Genomic DNA, 24,012 nt, shown 5'->3' on the forward strand with positions numbered 1-24,012 from the left:
TCCAGTACGACAATTGGAGTACATAGGAGCCCTACTAGACACAGTGCAGGCTCAGGCCTTCCTCTAGCGAGAGCAGATAATCTTGGTAGCACTTGCCTCGCAGGTCCGCAGCAGCCAGCAGTTTTCAGCTCTGCAAATGTTGATACTGATGGGCCAGATGGCCTCCACAGTGTATAGCATGGCTCCATTTTAGAGCAGCCCAGTGGACCTTAGCTTTCCAGTGGTATCAAGCCACGGGAAACTGATGTAATTTGCGTCCCGCTGGAATTTGTTCACGCCCTTCTCTGTTGGATGACCCAGTCCAATTTGACTGTGGGACTGCCATTCCAAATTCCACTACATCAAAAGGTGTTGTCAATGGATGCATCCAACCTAGATTGGGGAGCTCATGTGGATGGGCTTCACACTCAAGGTCAGTGGTCTGCTCAGGAAACTCATCTTCAAATGAATCTCCACAAGCTATGGGCCATTTGGAACGCTCTAAACGCTTTCAGAGATCGACTCCAAAACCACATTATCCAAATTCAGACAGACAACCAGATTGCGATGTTCTGTGTCAACAAGCAGGAGGGGTACGGGATCCTACCCTTTGTGTCAGGAAGTGGTAGATATGTGGCAATGGGCTCTCTTTCATGGGATGAGCCTCTGTTTCATGTACCTTCCTTTCAAGAACAACTTCCTGGCAGACAGGATATTGCAACCATATGTATAGTCTCTCAACATTTTATAATTTAGTTTATTAAACTAATTATTGAAGATGAATGAATATGGGCTCAATTAATCAGGGCTAGATAGGATTAAGGAGGAAAGAAGTGGAATTAATTGTAGGAGTGGATTCTGTTTGAATAGAATTCTTTGTTTTCTGAAAGTCTGAATTGAAAAAATTCAGTAGGTTTCTGAAAGAAACTTAATTGTCTTAGGTAAAGTGTTCCAGATTTTGGTGCCTTTATGTGAGAAATTAGCATTGTGAATTGTTTTATAGATCACATTGTTACATTTGGTGAAACAGTCTTGAAAGATCAGCTGGTGAATATTGTAATCCTAAGGGAGTTGTAAGGTAATGCATAGAATAAAGGACGACGGTACTAGGAGGGCTATATAGTTGAGCAGACATTATATTGGTAATGATTTTCTGCAGTTGATTTTTTCTGTTTGTAAAAAATATGTGCCAGGCCCTGTAGTATAATTGTAGCCATATTTGTTTTGGACTAGCACATAATGAGCGTAAACATTTCAATTAAATATTTTCTAGATGCATGATCGTTTGCTAAGGTGTTGTATGCAAGATGAATTTACTATATTTAGTTTGGTAAAGCTGACACTGCAATTTCTTTTATTACAGAATGCTATTCACAATCACATCCGCCTGTTTGAACCCCTTGTTATAAAAGCCTTAAAGCAATATACCACCACTACATCTGTGCAACTACAAAGACAAGTTTTAGACTTGCTTGCGCAGCTGGTTCAGTTGCGAGTTAATTACTGTCTCCTGGATTCTGATCAGGTTTGTGTATTGTTCTTTTTTGGTTTGCTTTCTTATACTTGATAGAACTACAGCTTTTCCAGGTACTAATACTTAGATATCTGTGTATTAGATATACAGACGCACACCTAGGAGTTATTTTTTAAGACAGCAAGAAATTGTGAACGTAATTTTTTCTGCATCTGCAAGGAAAATGTTACCTGAAAATTCTGCTTAAAGGTTTAGAGTTGGCATTAATGCTCCACTTAATAGAGAATTTGGCTGAAGCAAGCTTAAGTCTTATCCCCTACAGTACATGATATATGTTATAAAATCACATCAATGTTTATGAATATAACTGTCACCCATATTTTTGTTATAAAACTTCTATGTGTGTTGAAACTTTGGGCCAGTTTGCTTGGGCCAGTTTGCTTGGGCTCCACTCACAGCAAATTGTATACTAATTTGGTAGAATGCTCAGTTCATCTACTCAGCTTTTTAACATATTTATAAATGATTTAGAAATGGGAATAATGAGTGAGGTGATTAAGAGGGGCATTTTCAATGTGACATCTAAATACGATTTTGTGAAAAACTTCTAAAAATCCAGTAGCAAACATGACCATTTTCAAACCAGAAAAACGCCCAAAGTTTTGTTTTGAAAATGGCTATTTACTAGATGTTTTTGTGCTCAATGTGTCTATCTGTTAGGACTATTTTGAGGGGGGAAAAAAAGAAACCCATCCAAGGGTTAGGTGCACAAAAACTAGATATTGGAGGGCCATCATTCTTAGTAGACTGGCCACACAAACATCCCAGCAGAGCAGTGGGGCACACTAGGGCATACACATCTCACTGTTACCTCCTTATGGTGAGCTCTCCAAAAGCTGTAAAATGGCAGCTGTGCTCTATTGTGATCAGATAGAGGCTGCTCCTCACTGCCAGTCGGCCATGACAAAATGGCGCCCATTCACCGCTCATGTGTGGGCGGCTTCCCGCAACGCAAACGTGCAGCTCTCAGTTCATTTTCTTCCGCGCTTGAGGAGAGTTGTCTTTGTGCTGCTCTCCTTCGTTTGCCTCAGGAGACCGTGTTTTTTCTGCGTTTTACGCACCCCCCTTTCTTCTTTTTTCTTTTTAATCTAAACATAATAAAAAAAAAAAGAAAAGTAATTTTTTCCTTTATTTATTTAGTTTTTCTTCCCTGTTCGAACTTTCCTTTCTTTTTCCGTTGCAGCCGCTGTTAGGCTGCTTGGTCGCGACCTTTGCCCTTTTTTTGTGCCTTTTTATTTGCCACAATCGAGCCATTTGATTTCGCGGACACTATTTTCCCGCCCATCTCATCGAAGACTCCCAGCGGCTTCAAACGCTGTACTCGCTGCAGCTGGACCATCTCGGATACCGACCCCCACGAGTGGTGCCTTCAGTGTCTTGGGCCCGATCATCTTCCAGCTGCTTGTAAGCTGTGTAAGTTAATGAAGAAAAGGACCCAGGTTGCTCGAGAGGCTCAGCGCGAACGACGTTTTTCTGATTGGTCCGGTCCTTCGATTTCGGCATCGACATCGGTACCGAGGTCGGCGGCGTCGATGTCGAGAGAAGCAGCGACACTGAGAGACCAGGTAATGCCTGCCGAAGGACCACATCGAGCTGGGAGCAGCGAGGCATCAAGTGGGTCTCCACCTCTCGAGGCCTACTGCTAAGCAGGCCCCCCGCCCCGAGGAAGCGTAAGGATTTCACATCCTCCTCGTCTGTACCGTCGATGACGGGCGTCGAGCAAAGGCGAAAAAGCACCGTCATTGATCTCCTTCCCACGGTACCGAGAGCTCTGGGGAGCCGAGGGAGTCGGCACCCGAGAAGCGTTGGCGTCGGGAGGACCGCTCACCCTCCATTGAAGAGGTGCCGATGCGTCAGTCGTCTGGCAGGCTGGTACCGGGTCTCAAGCCCCAACAGATTCTGCCACCGATACCTGTACCGGCCCCACAGCCTTTTCCGATGTAATCTCGCGATGAGCGTATCCGTGCCCTTCTTCCAGGGCTTCTGGAAGGGTTGCTTTGTCAGTCTGCCTCGGTGTCGGGGGTGCTTGCGCCTCCCGTACTGAATGTAGAGGAGGCATCTGGGCCATCGCCTGTGAGGAGGTCCCCGCCCTCGGTGCCGCTTGCGGTACCGGAGCCAGTTGCCACCCGGGTCGACTCCCTCTCGACATCTGGTTGAGGTTGAAGTTTTGGTTTGATAGTAGTTTGGCCAAGGGTATCATCATTAAGTTGAAGAGTCGGCGAGAGGGGGGATCCCTGTGGGACTCCGCATTCAGGTATCCATGTTGCTGAAGTAGTCGAGTTGGATGTCACTTGATATGATCGTGTGGTTAGGAATCCTTTGAACCAATTGAGAACGTTGCCTCCAACTCCGAAGTACTCAAGGATGTGTAGTAATATTCCATGATCAACCATGTCGAAAGCGCTTGACATGTCAAATTGTAGAAGTAGTATGTTCTTTCCAGTTGCAATCATTTGTTTGAATTTGGTCATGAGAGTAACTAGTACTGTTTCAGTACTGTGGTTAGACCGAAATCCTGACAGGGAGTCGTGGAGTATTGAGAATTTATTTAAATAGTTTGTGAGTTGTTTGGTCACCATCCCATCCGTTAGTTTGGTTATTAAGGGAATGTATGCTACTGGCCTGTAGTTGGTTAGTTCACTGGCACTTTTCTTTGCGTCTTTGGGTATGGGGGTGAGTAGAATGTTTCCTTTCTCCTTTGGGAAGAGTCCATTTTGTAGCATATAGTTCAAGTGTTTCGTTATGTCTGTTATAAATTGTTGAGGAGCAGATGTCATAAGGTTGTTTGAACATATGTCTAGTATGCAATGAGATTTGGCAAATCTTTTGAGCGTTTGGGAGATGATTTCCTCTGATAATGTCTCGAAGTTGGTCCAGGTTCTGTCTGCTGGGTATACGCCAGGGTCTGGGTCTAGGCAGTCAAGGAATTCAGCATACTCAATGGTACTGACAGGTGTCTTAAGTCGCAATTGTATGATTTTCTCATTGAAGTATTTCATGAGATTGTCTGCTCCTGGTGTGTCTCTGCTGTTGGTTGTGACTGGTGTTATATCTAGTAATTTATTCATGAGTTGGAAGAGTTTGTGTGTGTCTTTGTAGTTTAGTCCAATTTCAGTTTTGTAATATAGTCTTTTAGTATGTCTTATGGTGTATTTGTATTTTCTTTGGAGTTGTTTCCAGGCGTTAAGTGTGGGTTCGTCTTTCTTTTTATTCTATGCACATTCTAACCTTCTAACTTGTGTTTTAAGTTTTTTCAGTTCTTCATTGAGGTTCTGGTTTGGATTGGAGCAATATTGTCTAATATGGATCTGCATCTGTCGTCCCATTCTAGGAGGAATTGGATTGTATCTGCCTTTATTGTCCATTCGTTATAGTAGACTTGTTGCCAGAAGATTACCGGGTCTATTTTTCCTCTTGTATTGTAAGTTTTTCGTTCTTGTTTATTCAGTGAATCCTTCGTTCGCCATTGGAGGGAGATGTTTACTTTATAATGGTCGGACCACGGTGCTGGTGTCCATATTGTGTCTGTTAGTATAAGGTTTGAGTCGGGGTCAAATTTGTGTGTAACGATGTCTAGTGTGTCCTTTGGTATGAGTTGGCTGCGCGTTTGTCCTGTGAAGATCCCATAATTGTAGGAATTCTTCGCATTCTTGGGTGTTGGTTGAATTGAGGCCTTCAAGGTGCAGGTTGATATCTCCTATTATGATAAGATTTGAGGTAGAGACACAAGTGTTTGAGATAAAGTCCATGAAGTGTGTTTGGGAGTCTTGCCAGTTACCTGGTGGTCTGTTTGGGGTTTAGAATCAAACTGCACCCTCCTAGGCCCATTTCTGTTTTGTTCCAGGCTACACTCTCACTTAGCAATGTTTCTTTTCAGGTCAATCTAAGTTATGTCCTCGCTGTTGCGAGGCCCAATTGATCAATGTTTATTGTTTTGAGTGAGCCTGGGGGCTAGGGATACACCACAAGTAAGAATATTAGAGCCTGCTTGTTCTCGGAGAACAAGAAGATACATACCTGTAGCAGGTATTCTCCTAGAACAGCAGGCTCAATATTCTTACAACCCTCCCTCCTCCCCGTTGGAGTTGTTATTTATTTCTATTGTTATGCTTTTTATTTACTGAGAGCTGCACATTCGCGTCGCGGGCGGGAAGCCGCCCACGCATGTGCGGTGTTCGGCCTGCGCGACGGAACGTTCTGGAAGATTCCAAAGCTTTGAAGATTTTTCCAGTCTCCTGGGGCCGTCGTGGTCGACGACCCACAAGTAAGAATATTGAGCCTGCTGTTCTCGGAGAATACCTTCTACAGGTATGTATCTTCTTTTTATGCCTTAATCTCTGAGGTGGTCATTTGGGGCACCTTTTGATCACTGATTCATGATTGATACAGGTCTAACCAAAAAGTCTTAATTTTGGCCCCAGTCATTTTTATATTGTTCCATTATTGTAGAAAAATGTGTATCTTTTGGTGCTTTCCATGTCCTGCCCAAAACATGCCCTCTTAAAATTTAGACAATCTGTAGAGCGAAACATCTAAAATCTGGGTGTCAAAAATTGCAACTTGAATATTTTTGAGAGAAAAACATCTTTCTATCATTCATTTATCATTTAATATACTGTTTCTTATTGCAACTGCAAAACAGAACGGTTTACATTTAAAAAAAATACAACTCAAACATACAAACAAATAAGAACTCCAATCATTGACAGAAAAGCACAGCAAGCCAAAAATGACAAAGAAGGACATAACTAGTACGATCTACAGATTAAAAATACAGTTAAACCTAACCTTCTATACCTTATCTACTATCATAAGTTCTGTTCAATACAGTTTATAAAGAAAAAAGTTTTCAAAAGTTTTCGAAAGTGAATATAGGACTTCTCTAATCTATTTTGGAAGCCCATTCCAGAGAGAGGGAGACAGAAAGAAAGAGAAAAGCCGATCCCCGTGTAGATTCCCATCGAGCCTTAGCAAGTGGAGGAATGACTAATCTATTATCTGTTAATGATCTAAGTGTTCGCATAGCAGTGTAGGGAATCGTCAGATTTGATAAGTAGCTAGGGGTAAGTGAATGAAAAGCCTTATGAGTCAGAGCGAGCACTTTAAATTTGACTCTTGCTTCAATCGGAAGCCAATGTAGTTGATATAATAAAGGTGTTATTCTATCATCCCTCCGAGCCCTGCAAATCTTGCGAGCCGCTGTGTTTTGTATTCTTTGTATTCTTTTTAAATTAACTTGAGTAATCCCTGCATAAATAACATTACAGTAATCTAGGCGTGAGATGATATACGCATATGTCAGTGTTTTTAATAGAGTCCTTACTTATTAAATTTCTAATTGAACGAAGCTTCCTTAAGTGAAAAAAAGACTTTTTTCACTACATCAGATATTTGTTCCTCAAAAGTTAGTGCAGAATCAATAATGACCCCTAGATATCTAAAAGATTTAACTCTGGGAATGTTTTGTGTGGGCACTACTGATGGAATCGTTCCATGCCCTACTATCCATGATGTTGTCTTATCCAGATTTAATACTAACTGATGTGTTGCCAGCCATTCTGCCACTTTATCAAGACAAATTTGAATTGGTGTAAGATCTATAGTTGATGGCTGGACATAGTGAATAAGAAGAAAATCATCTTCATACGAATAGGAGCTAATGCCCATTGTTTGAATGAGTAGTGCCAAGGGACTAACATATAAATAAAAGAATAATGGTGGCAGGTTTTTTTATGAGGCCTTAAATTTGCTGACATCATGAAGTAATTGAGAGTTGTTAAATCACTTGAGGATTGTGAAAAATTGCAAGAGGACCTCACAAGATTGGGAAACTATGCATCCAAATAGCAGATGACATTTAATGTGAACAAGTGCAAAGTGATGCATATAGGAAACTACATCATGCAGGGTTGCACATCAGAGGCCATCATTGATGATACATTAAAACCTTCTGTTCAGTGTGCAGCATTGGCTATGAAAGGAAATACAATGTTAGAAATTGTTTTAATGAGGACACTTTTAGACTAATAGTTTAGTCTTTAATTTTACAACATACTGAATATTACAATGTTTTATATGTTGGTTATGGAGTTAATGATAAGGAAAAGTTACAATCACTACAGAATATGTCAGCTAGGTTGGTTTTCTCAGTGTCAGAGTATGATAAGGTTACACTGTTGTATCTTAAGTTAAATTGGATCCCCATATCTTAAAGTTGTATTAGCTCCCCTTTGAAGCTAGGGTGCTTTTTAAATTACGCATTTTTATTTTTCTCATTGTTTATGGAGATGCTCCAGATTATGGGGGTCTTTTACAGAGGCATGCTAGTGTTTTTAATGTACGCTAATGATTAGTGTGCACTAAACGCTAGAGACACGCATAGGAATATATGGGCTTCTCTAGCGTTTAGTGCACGCTTATTTTTAGCATGCGCTAAAAATGCTAGTGTGCCTTTTTAGAAGTGGCTGTATATGAAGTACATAAGTAATGCCACACTGGGAAAAGACCAAGGGTCCATCGAGCCCAGCATCCTGTCCACGACAGCGGCCAATCCAGGTCAAGGGCACCTGGCGAGCTTCCCAAACGTACAAACATTCTATACATGTTATTCCTGGAATTGTGGACTTTTCCCAAGTCCATTTAGTAGTGGTTTATGGACTTGTTCTTTAGGAAACCGTCTAACCCCTTTTAAAACTCTGCTAAGCTAACCGCCTTTACCACGTTCTCCAGCAACGAATTCCAGAGTTTAATTATGCGTTGGGTGAAGAAAAAATTTCTCCGATTTGTTTTAAATTTACTACACTGTAGTTTCATCGCATGCCCCCTAGTCCAAGTATTTTTGGAAAGCGTGAACAGACGCTTCACATCCACCTGTTCCACTCCACTCATTATTTTATATACCTCTGTCATGTCTCCCCTCAGCCGTCTCTTCTTTTATCAAATTATAATAGACTGGAAACAGCTAGGTGCCATCTCTACCCAAATGCTATTCTATTCTATTTTGATTTTTGTACTTTCAAAAAGTATAAAGTTGAGGGACACTCAATGAACTTATACTGAAATACTTCTAAAACAAATAGGAGGAAACATTTTTTTACTCAACGAAGATCTGGAACTCTTTGTCGGAGGATATAGTAACTGCGGTTAGCGTATCTGGATTTAAAAGAGGTTTGGACAAGTTCCTGAAGGAAAAGACAATAGTCTGCTATTGAGACTGTTCTAGGCTGCGCAATTTGGTTTGCTATCCGCTATAACACTTATGAAATATCACAAAATAAAATAGAAATAATTTACAGGAATTAGAGAGAATTAAAAGTCTTTTTAATTACTCACCAACCAGCACAGCATCAGACATCAGTTTCAAGTTATAACAATCTTTCAAAATCTAACATCAGTACCTCTGGTAATTATAAGTAATTAGACTAATTAGATAAAGAAGGAAGAACAGTTTGTTCGTCATACAAAGGTCACAGAACAGAGAGAAAGCAGAGAATGAAAGAAAGATTCATAGAAAATTAGTTTTTTTCAAGGGGGGGGGGGAGTAAAACCCCCTTGGGAAAAACCATAGGCCATTGGACGGATCTGAACACACTCTCTCCAAACATGCTTGGTTTTTCAGAGTTCCTTTGTCTGCAGCAGGGTTTTATAGCCTGTTGTGAGCATCCACCTCTCCTCTACCCTGGACCAATCATAGGTGCTGCACATGGGCTGAAGACTTGTAATTTGGACTTTTATGTTTGCTGGAAGCTTGCAAATAAAACTTAATTATAGACAAGACAGACATGGGGGAGCCACTGCTTGCCCTGGGATTGGTAGCATGGAATGTTGCTGCTGTTTGGATTTCTGCCATGTTCTTGTGACCTGGCTTTGCTACTATTGGAAAAAAGATACTGGGCTAGACGGACCATTGGTCTGACCCAGTATGGCTATTCTTATGTACTTATATATGTTTTATATACAGCCCACATTCCACACAGTATTTGTAGCAGTTAACACTCAGAGAAGGACCTCAACATCTGAGGAATGTATAATCAACAACAAATTCATAAATAATTGCATTAGTTTTCAACAAATATGTTTTCAAGGCCTTTCTTAAACATAGGTAGGATAGACTTTGCCTTTGTTTATGAGGTAAAGCATTCCAGATTTTTACACCTTGAAACAACAATGAATAATTATAAACAAACTTTAAATGAACATTTCTATGTGAAAGGTATCCTATTTGTAGAGTTCATAGAAGAGAAGAATTATATAACAACTTCAACGTTTTCTGAAGTTTGGTTGAAATATTGCAATATAATGAATTGCAGTAATCTAGTTGTGGAAGGAGAATTGCCTCTGTTATAATTCTAAAGCTTTGTGAATTTAGTGAAGATCATATAGCTTGAAGTTGTCTTAGTCTAGAAAAAAATGTGTTTTTTTATTAATGCATTAATTTGTCTCCCAATTGACAAATTAGAGTCTAGAATTATTCCATGAACTTTATAATAATCCTCTATTTTTAAATTGTTACTAGAAGATAGTACAAACCCTTTTGGTATATTTTTGAAGTCCCCAAACCATAAGATTGTCATGGAACCCTGGATGATGAGCAGCCAGGGCTGCAGCAGACAAGTCCTTTGGGGAGGCACAGAGCATAGGCGAACCAGGCACTGAATTCAGACAAGATATCAGACATGGCAAATAGACAGAGCACACTCAAGACAAGGTGAAACCAGAGCCTGGCTAAAGCAAAAACCAGGAATGGAACTTGACAAAAGTAGGAGCCAGGAGCAAAGGAAGGACACTCATATGGGCCGCAAGTCCAAACTGGAACCCACCCATAACAGAGTTCAAGCATACTGGCTGCAAGGCCAAAGTGGAACCCACTCATACCAGAGGGATGGGGAAAGAAACAGAATGGAATCTCTTGAGCAAGTACTGCTCAATCAGTGCACACAAACTGCACCAAACAGAGCCACAAACAAGGGGTCGAAAGACCCTACACACATGCACAAAGAAACTGAAGGGGAAAGGACAACCCCACTTAGACTCACAAGGTAGAAACCACAAGTAAAAGATAAGAACACCACACAGGGAGGGAGCACAGGGCTGTGCTTAGAACCACAGCTATAAATGAATAGTCCTAACCAAGCCAAACAGAAATCACACAGAGAGGTAGCTTAGGGCTGAGCTAATAGTCCCAGCTAAACTGAAGAGCTGTCTACTCGTGGCACACAGAGAGGAGCTCAAGGCTGAGCCTAGTAGTCAAAGCTAACAGAAGAACCACCCACTCAAACACAAACAGAAACCAACAGAGAGGGTGCTCAGGGCTGTGCTAGTAGACACAGCTAAACAAAAGAACAGCCCACTCGTGCCACACAGAGAGACCGCTCAGGTCTGCGCTAGTAGTCACAGCTAAACAGAAGAGCAACCACTCAAACAGAAACCTCACAGAGAGGACTCAAAACAGAAAGCACACAGGGAAAACTCAAGACAAGGCCACACAGCCATAGTAAAGGAACACTCATGGCTGTGCCACACGGCACTCAAGGAAAAGGGAAGCCACTCATAGGAATACACAGCAGATACAAATCACATAGTTTAAAAGCTTTTTCATCTCCTTTTTAAAGTTATTACCAGCAGCCTGGTTCCATCCTAGTAAAAGTGGAGCCCACCTTTCTGAACAGACTTCTCCTTGAATGTTGCCCAGTTTAACAAATCTTAATCTCTCCTCCCTGCACAATCATCTTATCAACATTTTGAGACTCTGGAGCTCTGTCTGTCTCGTGAGTCCTGTGTGTGAAATGGGGAGCATTTTTGTGGAATGCTATTCTAGAGCAGTGTTTCCCAAGTCCAGTCCTGGAGTACCACTTGCCAGTCAGGTTTTCAGGATATCCACAATGAATATGTATGAAAAGATTTGCATATAATGGAGGCAGTGTATATGAATCAACTTAATGCATATTCATTGTGGATATCCTGAAAACCTGACTGGCAAGGGGTACTCCAGGACCAGACTTGGGAAATACTGTTCTAGAGGATCTAGATTCAACTTTCAACCTAAAAAGCCTAAATTTGGCTTGATGTACATCAGAACTTTGTCCCAGCTCCACTCAGACTGTGACTCATGGAATGCCCATATACGATCATGTAAAATAGGACCTCTTACAGTGCAGCTACTTTTTATGCATGTATACCCACATGCAATATTATAAATAACATTTTCCATGGGCAAAACATGCTTTACACATAGAAAACACATTAGAATTATCCCCACTATGAATATTTTCTAGTTGGTAACTATTACATGATTGATTGCCAGTGTTTGGTGTAAAATGTACTCAGATGTTTAGATGTATAATATCCACATTTCACGAATCTGAATAATTCGTGCTTTCTATTAAGAGTAAAACTGCAGTCATAATATATTCATGTTTCTTTTGTGTAGGTATTCATTGGATTTGTACTAAAACAGTTTGAATATATCGAAGTGGGGCAATTCAGGTATAATATTTTCTTCCTTTTCACTATAGCAAACAAAATTTAGGGTCTATAGAGTATTTTGTGGATATCTAGTTTAGGTTTAAGCAGAGTGCACATTTATTTGAGCAGCAATTATTCTTCCAAAAACATTTTTTTAAAAGTTATATTGGGTTTCTTTTTGCAGGGAATCTGAGGCAATTATTCCTAATATTTTTTTCTTCTTGGTGTTACTGTCTTATGAGCGTTACCACTCTAAACAGATTATTGGAATTCCTAAAATAATCCAGCTCTGTGATGGAATCATGGCAAGTGGAAGGAAAGCTGTTACACATGGTAACTATGCACTTCTGTTAAATTTCTATTTATTCATATCATGTACAATTGTGTACAAATGTTCAAGCATTCCTGGTTAAGTTTGATGTTGCAGTGAATCACTATGGGGTCCTTTTACTAAGCTGCAGGAAAAAGGGCCTTGTGGTAGCAGTAGGGGCTGTTTTTCCTTCACATTGGGGCAGCGCGTGGCGATGCCCGGTTAGCACCCTGCTAGACAAAAAGAACATTTCCAGGGAGCGCCAGAAATGGCGTGCGCTCAACCCAGAACTACTATCGGTGGCCATGTTGCCCCAGCGGTAGTTCAGTTTTAGCATGTGGTAAGCCCGCATTGGGCTTACCGCTGCTTTCTAAAAGGGCCCCTAAGTGAACTAAATTATACACAAAATCTGAATCCTACAAATTTAAACACACAAATATAAAATCAGCAGGAAAATCAGTTGGCTTAACCTAATTTTATTGGAAGTAAAGGTATACAAAAGGTGATCCTTATGTATGTGTCCAGATATTTTTTAAACAATTGTCCATGAGCCCAACGTGTTTTGCTGCATAGTCGCTTGCGTCAGGGGCAATCATATCTTTGTCATTAAAGTCAAACTACACATATACACATCCACTTACAAACAAAAACACATAACATAAAAGAAACAAAAAAGAAACAAATATGGGATAAAAGACTATTACCTTATACCACCTCACAAGTCATAAGAACATAAGAGTAGCCATACTGGATCAGACCATTAGTCCATCTAGCCCAGTATCCTGTTTTCCAAACAGTGGCCAAGCCAGGTCACAAGTACCTGCCAGAAACCCAAATCGTGGCAACACTCCATACTACAAATCCTAGGGCAAGCAGTTGCTTCCCATGTCTGTTTCAATAGAAGACTATGGACATTTCCTACAGGAATTTGTCCAAACTTTTTTAAAACCCAAATATGCTAACCGCTGTTACCACATCCTCCAGCAAAGAGTTCCAGAGCTTAACTATTCGTTGAGTGAAAAAATATTTCCTCCTATTTGTTTTAAAAGTATTTCCATGTAACTTCTTCGAGTGTCCCCTAGTCTTTATACTTTTGGAACAAGTAAAAAATCGATTTACTTCTACTCATTCTGCGCCACTCTGGATTTTGTAGACTTCAGTCATATCTCCTCTCATCCGTCTCTTTTGCAAGCTGAAGAGTCCTAATCTCTTTAGCCTTTCCTCATGCAAGAAGAGTTCCATCCCTTTTATCATTTTGGTCACTCTTCTTTGAACCTTTTCTAATTCCGCTGTATCTTTTTTGAGATATGGCGACTAGAACTGAATGCAGTACTCAAGGTGTGGATGCACCATAGTGCGATACAAAGGCATTATAGTGTTTCGGTCTTATTCACCATCCCTTTCCTAATAATTCCTGGCATCCTATTTTCTTTTTTGGCCACCGCCGCACACTGAGCAGAAAATTTCAATGTATTATCTACAATGGCACCCAGATTTTTTTCTTGAGCACTAACCCCCCAAGGTAGACCCTAGCATCAGATAACTGTGATTCGGATTATTCTTTCCAATGTGCATCACCTTGCATTTGTACAGATTAAATTTCATCTTCCATTTGGACGCCCAGTCTTCCAATTTCTTAAGGTCTTTCTGCAACATTTTACAGTTCGCACATGTTTTAACAACCTTGAATAGTTTTGTATCATCTGCAAATTTGATCACCTCACTCGTTGTTCCGATTTCCATATCATTTATAAATTTGTTAAATAGTACCGGTCCCAGTACAGATCCCTGCGGCACTCCAATTGTTTATCGTTTATCATTAGTATGGAGAGCCCACACTGGTGAGACTGTAAGCTGAAAACAAAATTCCATTGAATAAAAAAAATAAAAATCCATTTTGAGGAGGCTTATGTGGACAAGACAACAAAAAGAGCATGAAATAAAAACCGATTTGATTATTCAAAAGATCTACTGGTACAGATCTATCATATTTTTTAGGGCCTAATGGTACCAGTTTCAAAAGGAAATTTAAAAGAAAGAGCATCATAGAAAAGGGAAATAAATATGGACATAAAAGAAACCATTATTTGTTCTAAGGATCATGTGTTACACATCTCATTACCAATGTACTAAATAAATAAATCCTATATAATAAAACTCACCCTCAACGTTCTGAGGACACTGACGTCACTGTCAGGTCCACCGGGCACTTCCTTCCGGTTCGAAGCCTTCGTGGTGGTGAAGCCACCGAAAACACTGTGTTGGGGCCCCGCCCTCGCGTCAAACGTGATGACGTCGAGGGCGGAGCAATAGCGTCAGTGGCTTCACAACCAACGAAACAGCAGAGATTGAAAGTGGCGTGCCGTGGTCCGCAACAATGGCGGTCAGTGCCTTCAGAATGCCGAAGGGGTGAGTAGGGAGGGGGGGGGGAGGTACAGAAGGAAACCGTGCTAGCGCCCGTTTCATTTGCGCAAGAAACGGGCATGTTTTACTAGTATCTATATAAGTATTATTTTTTTCAAAGAACCATATGGTACAGGTCTGTAGGCAAAAGAAGTGTAGCACACCAGACCGTGCTCCCAGTTGATTTACTACTTACTTTTTTTTTTAAATAAACCCAAAAAGTTTAGTAACTCGGGGGTCCTTTTACTGAGGTGCGCTGAAAAATGGCCTGCGTGTATTGGACACGCGCAAGTCCATTTTTCAGCGTGCCTGCACAAAACGCCTTTTTCATTTTTGTCAGAAAATGGATGTGCAGCCAAATAAAATTTGGCGCACGTCCATTTTGGACCTGAGACCTTACTGCCACCTATTGACCTAGCAACAAGGTCTCAGGCATTAACCGGGCAGTAATGGTCTACTCGCGTACAATGCCAATTACCTCTCGGTTAGCACCGGGGCACGCTTAGTGGATGCGCGTAAAAAATTAAATTACCACCTGGGCCACACAGTAGCTAGGCGGTAGTTCAAAACTCATATGCTTAAGATGCGTGTACGCGGCTTAGTAAAAGTGCCTTTCGGGCTTTCAGTAAATGAGGTAGAGGCAATTTTGTGGCTGAACAAAACTCTGAACCTTCTAACCTCTCAGCTTATGATTGTTCTGTCCATTTACAACCACCATGAGTTTCTGTAAGCAACAATCTGTACATTGCAGAAGGCTATACAAAAAAAATCTCTTAAACATTTCCAGCTTAAATTTTAAAGTATCTTCATTGTTATGAAAGTTACTTAGAACTGCTAAAGTTAAGAAAAGATTTGGAAGACCAAAAGAAATCTCTGATTGAGCTGCCTGAAAACTGGTCAGATCTTTAAAAAAGCGCACACATATCACGGATCGTAACTGCATAGATATGGATGGGCTGAAGTGTAAATTTTAAGGGGCTTCGATGTTAGCTTCAGAACTTTTAGTACAAGAACAGTGCTGGGCAGACATCTACGGTCTGTGCCCTGAGAATGGCAAGGAGAAATCAAACTCGGGTATACATATAAAGTATCACATACCATGTAAAATGAGTTTATCTTTTTGGGCAGACTAGATGGACCGTACAGGTCTTTATCTGCTGTCATTTACTATGTTACTATGTTGTGTAGGAGAGTGAATATAAGCCCCCTTAGCCTTCCTCAAACACGTGAGAATAATTCTTTTGTTTTTCTTGACCCCATGCACCTGGAAATATTTTTGTTCGAAAAGGAGAAAGTTCAGGGCCTCTTTTACTAAACCACACTAGTGATTCCTGGTGTGGCAAATGCACTACAGCCCATCCATTTTGAATGGGCTGCATTGCATTTGCCACTTGAGAATCGCTAGCATAGTTTAATAAAAGAGGCCCTGAACTTTCTCCTTTTCTAACAAAAATATTTCCATGTGCATGGGGTCAAGAAAAACAAAAGACTTATTCTCATGTGTTACCAGGCACTTGCAGGGAAATTTTAAAAGGAAAGATGCCCCTACTGCTAACACCCTAGACATTAGCTGAAGAAAAGCTTTTCACCTCAATTGTGTGGCATGGCATCATCTGGGAATATCATAATAGTCTGCCCCAAGAATGTTGGAGGGGCTGGTTATAGCGATACCCTAGAACTGTTACATTTGTGCAGAGAAAACTATGGAGACGTGGCCGGGGGGTGCTGCAAAAAAAATGCTCGGACAGAAAGGGTGCCGTGAACAGAAAAAGTTTGGGAACCACTGATCTAAACTGTATACAAAAACTTAAGTATCTTGGAAACAGTAGCCAATCATTTGTTTTATCATATTTGAATTCACATCAAAATCCATAATGAATAGTACATTTCATCTCTGAAGTCTATGACTTCTAAAAAAATAATAATAATAAATAAAATTGTGGCCAGTTATCATTCATATAAAAAGTTAATGATATTGGCACATTCCTACCTCCTTTAGACAGTGTTCCTCCTAATTCTGCTTTTTCAACTAATATGAATTATCCTGAATTAGTTTTTCCTAATAATACTGCCTTTGCTTCTACTTCATCAGTTAATTAAGTAGCTGTAGTGGTCTTGCAAGGTTCAACCCACCAGCTCTTTTTGAGGTTGCAAAAGTAATATCGACAATTAATTCTTCAACATTTATTACTCATCATTGCCTGTACATTACTCAAGCAATTCCTGATCCTTCTTCTCTCTTTTCTTCATATTAGTCTTTTCATGTGTCAGGGATCATATTTTTTCCTCCTAAATGGAAACAGGCAATTGCTCATATTCACCTGAAGGATCCTAAGTCTGATCCCTCTCTTGCATATTTATTTCATTGAACATTCTTCCATTTATATCTAGTTGCTGAGAAACTTGTTGCAAATGAATAAACTCTGCTTGTACTTTTAGACTTTGTTAGGCTCAATTATGGTCAAGGTGAGGAGGTCTTACTACTTTCATTAGATCTTTCAGCTGTATTTGACCTTGTTAATCATTCCATTCTGTTTCACTGGCTCTTCCTATCTTTGGTACTGCCTTTGCATGTTTCTAGTCTATTCTGAGTAATGGGTCATTATAAAGTTTACTGGTCTCAATTTACTTCCATTTCCTGTGATTTGTCTTGCAGTGTACCTTGTGGTTCCAGTTTGGGTCCCATTTTTAACATAGTTTTGCCATAATTAGCAGTTCTTGTTGGGCTTCACCCTTTTCATTTAGGTTGATGATATTCATGGATTTCATTTCCACCAAACTGATGATGAAATTTCATTTAAACTAGGGAAAGTTGCAGACTGTCTTGCCAGTGATGATCTTAATTCCTTCTAAGACTGATGCCATCATGTTCTCTTGTGTGATTCCTTTACTTGTCTAACCTCAACTCATAGCATTCAGATACCATGTGCAAGAGGTCTGCACATTGAATCCCTCATGAATGAGGTTAAAGAGCTAAGAGAGGAGGTGACAAAACTGAGAAGCACCAATGACAGAGATATTCATCTCTGAGATGCTTCTGGAGCCAGCGGGGATCTCCAGCAAAGTGAAGACTGATACTGTACATAAAGAAGACAGATGGATATAGCTCACTAGACCTTGCAAAATTAAGACCCCCAACTGCACTTTTAGAAGAGGTCAAAATCCCCAAGAGCAAGGAGGATACAAAGCATAGAAATCTCAAAATTGCTGAACCAGTGATCACTAGGAAGTGGAGGGTTGTTGCACTTGGTGATTCCCTTCTGAGAGGTACAGAGGCACCCATGTGTCAACCAGACATAATGTCCGGGGAGGTGTGCTGTTTGCCTGGTGCCAAGATTCAGGACATTAGAGAAAGCTTGCAGAGATGTCTCAAGCCCACAAAACAGCTCTTTCCAAATTTTGAAATGGCTTAAAATCAACAAATTATCACTTTCAGATGCAAATGCCACTAACATTATTCCATCCTTTGCCTGAACATTACTCAAACAGTTCCTGAACCCCTCTTCTTCTGTGTCTTCATATTATAGTCTTTTTATGTCTCAGGGATGGAAGGGGACTGACTTGGATTTAGTGGCGGTCACTGAGACATGGAGGAATGGCATTATATGTTAAATATAATAGTAAAGCATCAGAATTGTTGGACGTAAAGGTTAAGGAAGAGGTACTGTGGATTAATCTGGAGAGAGCAAATGGACAATGTATTCACATTGGTGTGATATACAGGCCAGCTTCACAGACAGAAGAAGTGAACCAATACTTAATTAAAGACATTCACAAGATTTCAGTGAAAGGAAAAGTGATATTAGCTATCCATCCTTTTCTGCAGATTTGTATTTCTTTTTCTTCTTTTTTTAAATTTTAATATGTAAACCACTTTGATGGCTTGTCTTTAGGCAGTTAATTTAATTGTGAACCTTGTGATTTCAACATTCCAGATGTAGATTGAGGTATCCCTGTTGAGAGCTCATCTAGAAGTAAAGATGCCTTGGATTCTCTAAAGGGAGAGATGTTCCAGCAGTTGATAATGGAACCCACATGAGATGGGGCAATACTGGACCTGATGTTTACAAATGGGGTGTCACGTTCACTAAACAGGAACTGGGTTTGTGAGCCCTTGGGCCACTGCCGAGAAGCAGCAGTGGCAGGCAAAACCACCCCACACCAGAAGCAAGGCAGAACAGACGTACCGGCAAATCCAGGCTAGGTCTCTGGCGGACAGCCAGCAAGCAGAAGACAGGTCCAGGCAAAGGTTCAAAAGGCAAGCGGCAAGCAAAACGAAGTCCAGGTCCAGGCAAAGGTTCAAAAGGCAGGCGGCAAGCAAAGCAAAGTCCAGGATCAGGCAAGGTTCAAAAGGCAGGAAACCAGCAAACACAGAAACAGGTCCAGTCAAAGTCTCTCAGGCAGAAGTGCACAAGCACCCACGAACCAGGGCCTAAGACGCAATGCAAAGGCAAAGCAACCAGGTTTAAGAATGGCTAATAAGCCCAGCAGCACCTGGAGCTCAGCTGTAACCATCACCAGGAAACTACGGGTGCTGTTAGGTTCAATCCGAGCAAGCAAGTCTGGCAGCCCGGAAGATCCGGACCGGACTGGACTGAAATCTGGAATGGGTGACGGTCCACAGCAGCCACCGGTTCTGGCCACCAGAGGGCAAGGTGAGCACAGACGTAACATGGGGAGAGAGTTTCTGACATTGCAGTAGATGATCATTTGGTATCTAGTGATCACCAAATGGTGTGGTTTAAAATGAAGTCATTGTTCAAAGGGCTTATTCAAAATTGAAGGTTTTAGATCTTTAAAATCTAATTTTGTTAAGATGGGGAATGCCTAAAGAATCTGCTAGATGGACGGGAACAATTTAGGGAAGTAGAAAAGCATGGGCAAAACTGAAAGAGGCAATTTTAAGGGCAACAAACCTATTTGTTGGGAAAGTAAACAAAAGTAAGAGGGAAAAGAAGGCTTCTTTGGTTCTCAAAAGTAGTAGCTGAAAAGGTGAGGGAAAAGAGGTTATCCTTCATAAATTACAAAGCATCACAGAAAGAAGGCGACGGTCTACAATACCTGGAAAAGCTAAGAGCAGTTGGTAAAGTAGTCAGGAAAAATGGAAAAAGAAATAGTAAGGTAAAATTCAGGGATAAGATATTTTTTAGGTAAGCAAGCAATAGGGAGGAAGTGCAAAAGTGGCATTGTGAGGCTCAAAGGTGAAAGGGAACAATACATAGAAGCTGATAAAAGGATAAAGCAGAATTGCTCAACAGATATTTATGTTCTGTGTTCACAGATCAAGAGCCACTAGTAGGACCACAGAAGGCAAATACTAATAAGAATGGATGTGTGGTAGACTTTGACCAAATTGTGTTTGTGAGGAGCTAGCTAAACTAAAGTTGGATAAAGCAATGGGGCCAGATGGGATATATCAAGGGTACTGAAAGAATTCAGGAACATTCTGGCTGCTCCAGTCTGATCAGTTCTTCTCTTGAGTCAGGCATTGTCATAGAAGACTGGAGAAGGGCAGATGTGGTTTCCCTACTCTTCCCGTCAATTCCTACTCTTCCCCATTATCACTTGTAGATTTTCCTGTTGTATTAGCTTCATTTTACTGCATTGGCATTTGCCTCTGTGGTGCGCTGTAAGCCACATTGAGCCTGACACTGTTGGGAAACTGTGGGGTACAAATGAGATAATAAATAAATAAATAAGGAGGAGGTTGGGAACTACAGGCTAGTTAGTCTTACTTCAGTGGTGAATAAACTAATGGAAACACTCCTAAAACAGAGGATAGAGAAGTTTCTGGAATCAAATGGATTGCAGCACCTGGGGCAGTATGGTTTTACAAGAGGAAGTTCTTCTCAGACTGATTAACTTGTTTAGGTGACCAAACAGTTGGATTTAGAGGGACTATACTGGACCATATGGCTGCTGCTACCACTACTACTACTATTTAGCATTTCTATAGCACTACAAGGCATACGCAGCGCTGCACAAACATAGAAGAAAGACAGTCCCTACTCAAAGAGCTTACAATCTAATAGACAAAAAATAAATAAAGTAAGCAAATCAAATCAATTAATGTGAACGGGAAGGAAGAGAGGAGGGTAGGTGGAGGCGAGTGGTTACAAGTGGTTACGAGTCAAAAGCAATGTTAAAGAGGTGGGCTTTCAGTCTAGATTTAAAGGTGGCCAAGGATGGGGCAAGATGTAGGGGCTCAGGAAGTTTATTCCAGGCGTAGGGTGCAGCGAGACAGAAGGCGCGAAGTCTGGAGTTGGCAGTAGTGGAGAAGGGAACAGATAAGAAGGATTTATCCATGGAGTGGAGTGCACGGGAAGGGGTGTAGGGAAGGACGAGTGTGGAGAGATACTGGGGAGCAGCAGAGTGAGTACATTTATAGGTTAGTAGAAGAAGTTTGAACAGGATGCGAAAACGGATAGGGAGCCAGTGAAGGGTCTTGAGGAGAGGGGTAGTATGAGTAAAGCGACCCTGGCGGAAGATGAGACGGGCAGCAGAGTTTTGAACCGACTGGAGAGGGGAGAGGTGACTAAGTGGGAGGCCAGCAAGAAGTAGATTGCAGTAGTCTAAACGAGAGGTGACAAGGGTGTGGATGAGGGTTTTGGTAGAGTGCTTGGAAAGGAAGGGGCGGATTTTACGGATGTTGTAAAGAAAGAAACGACAGGTCTTGGCAATCTGCTGGATATGAGCAGAGAAGGAGAGAGAAGAGTCAAAGATGACCCCAAGGTTTCGAGCTGAGGAGACAGGGAGAATGAGAGAGCCATCAACAGAAATAGAAAACGGGGGGAGCGGGGAGGTGGGTTTGGGGGGGAAAATGAGAAGCTCGGTTTTGGTCATATTTAATTTCAGGTGGCGTTGAGACATCCAGACAGCAATGTCAGACAAGCACGCTGAAACTTTGGTTTGGATGCAAGGTGAGATATCAGGGGTAGAAAGGTAGATTTGGGAGTCATCAGCATAGAGATGGTAGGAAAAGCCATGGGATGAGATTAATGAACCAAGGGAAGAAGTGTAGATAGAAAAGAGGAGGGGACCAAGAACAGAACCCTGAGGCACGCCGACAGGCAGAGGGATAGAAGTAGAAAAGGATCCACCAGAGTGAACACTAAAGGTGCGGAGGGAGAGGTAGGAAGAGAACCAGGAAAGAACAGAGCCCTGGAATCCAAGTGAGGACAGGGTATCGAGAAGTATGCTGTGATCGACAGTGTCAAAAGCGGTGGAAAGATTATGCTGTGCATGTCATACCTTTTGCCTGCCTCAAAATGAACAGTATTCACTGATTCCATTGGAATTTGAGGTCTCATTAAGGCCAGTTTCTATGTACCAAAATTCACCTGTCAGTTGGTGGACATTTGAAACCACCGATCCATGCGATCTCCTTTTCAACCTGGAACATTGTTGCATACCAACAATAGATGCTTCCAGTATTGCCTGGTGAGCCCATCTCGGATCTAAACTCACGTAGGGTGCCTGTGCAAAAGCCAGAAGTGTTGGGGCATGGGGGACCATGGCATGAAAGGGGCACTGAAGAGCACCTGGCACATATTCTCAGCCACAATATCAGATACTAGGGAGGTAGGCAGCAAAATAACCCTTGGGAGGATGTTGCAAATTGGCCTTTGGTTTTGGAAACTTGTAGCACACCACTGGAATTAATTTTTCAGGATCAATCAGTGCTCTTGCAGTTTCCCTTAGACTATGCTGAGAGAGAGCACAAATTGAGGATTTTGAGATTTCCAGTCACATACAAATTCAATTCACTTACATATCAGACAATCAGAACCATATAGCAGACAATATCAGCATAATTTTTCAGCCTCACAAATGGTCTCTACATGCTTAAATAATACAGGGTATTTTTTGAGACTGAAATTTTCTTGTGATCTTTACCTAATCTGTACCTTTGAATAATTATCCCAGTTTTCTTTTGGCAGCAACATGTTTTGCATGTTTAGACTTTAGCCTCAAATTCATCTCATACAACAGAAGCAGCTTCTGTTTATTTTGTTTTGGGCCTCTTTAACAAAATCTGACTCATGACTATAAACATCTCTTCAGAAAACTCCACTTTCAGTCAGCTATGGAATTCCTTGAATGGTGGTGGCTGGTTTACTCAATTTCCTCTCTTTCTGTCGCTGGCTCCTTCTCAATTTCAATTTCCTCCATGCTAAGGGGAATGAGCATGATAATGGTAGTATAGACCTCATGTGGCAGATCAGTGTATGGTATGAAGAGTTATTGTCCCTCATCAGAAAGTGAAACCTTTGACAAGGATCTTGGAACTCAGTGTTGGAGAAATTCCCCAGCTGAAACCTGGCATCTTTAAGGGATGTGAATTTCAGAAGATTATTATGTGCCTGCTGGGATTCATCAGTGGTATCAGTTATTGTTTTCCATGTACCAGTTGAAAAACCACAGTCACATCCTAAGTTGATTGGATTGCTGTGACAAAAGGTATGAAGACCTAGGCAATCAAAATTTATTCTTAATTTTTTGAATTTTATAATTGTTTTACATTGAAAATGTAGAATATATTATGCAGATCAAAGAAGAAAACTCATACCTGCATTTAATAAATATAAACCACTTCGGTTATACCACAAAAAGGTGGTATATCAAATCCATGTCTCTTTGCCCTTTAATTCATTCCGAATTGCATTTTTTAGACAACAGACTTGTAAGACACTGCCTAATACATCAGACCCTAATAATAAGATATATAGATCAACACAGATCCATCCCAGTATTAGTTCCTTTCCTAACATTGCTTTCTCTCACTCAGTTGCCACTTAATCATATGTACTTTTCTAGTCAAACCTGAGTTAACTCCAGTATATCTGTAATTCATTTAAACTGTTGGATCAATTCTTGTTATTATTTAATAGCAGATGAATTAGTCTAAAGCATAACAAACACCACTTTGGCTCTTTTTTGAAGGAGCAAATAAATTCTTGTCATAAATCAGTTGGCATGGAGTTCTAAAGGACAGTGGTATAATATGCAAAAGCTTTCTGCCTCGTAGGTACCACGTTAATTTCTGCAAAACCAGGTACATTTACTACGAATTTCTGTGAAAATCAGCCGGTCCTAAATGAATGATTATAAGGTTGGGGAGATACTTAAGGCCCATGTGGTCACTATGCTAGGCAAGCATAAGTATCTGGCTGATCTTTCTGCATAAAAAAAGAGGAAACCATAAGCACTGAGTATGGCAACTGTATATTATTTTTCACTGTACAGTTCTTTCCTATTATATTCCGTCTGTACAACAGACAAAGTAGAAGCTGAAGCTGCACACTAAGGGGTCCTTTTACAA

General features: G+C 40.9%; 1 protein-coding gene across 1 annotated transcript in view; it reads left to right on the forward strand.

The window, feature by feature from the left end:
* Nucleotides 1–24,012, forward strand: part of HTT (huntingtin) — a 990,576-nt gene that overhangs the window by 500,285 nt on the left and 466,279 nt on the right. The window contains exons 33-35 of the mRNA XM_030191138.1: nucleotides 1,343–1,504; nucleotides 11,943–11,998; nucleotides 12,162–12,310. Coding sequence (XP_030046998.1) covers nucleotides 1,343–1,504; nucleotides 11,943–11,998; nucleotides 12,162–12,310 — 367 coding nt within the window. The remainder of the gene's footprint in view (nucleotides 1–1,342; nucleotides 1,505–11,942; nucleotides 11,999–12,161; nucleotides 12,311–24,012) is intronic.

Source organism: Microcaecilia unicolor, chromosome 2, assembly GCF_901765095.1.
Source record: "Microcaecilia unicolor chromosome 2, aMicUni1.1, whole genome shotgun sequence".
NCBI lineage: Eukaryota > Metazoa > Chordata > Amphibia > Gymnophiona > Siphonopidae > Microcaecilia > Microcaecilia unicolor.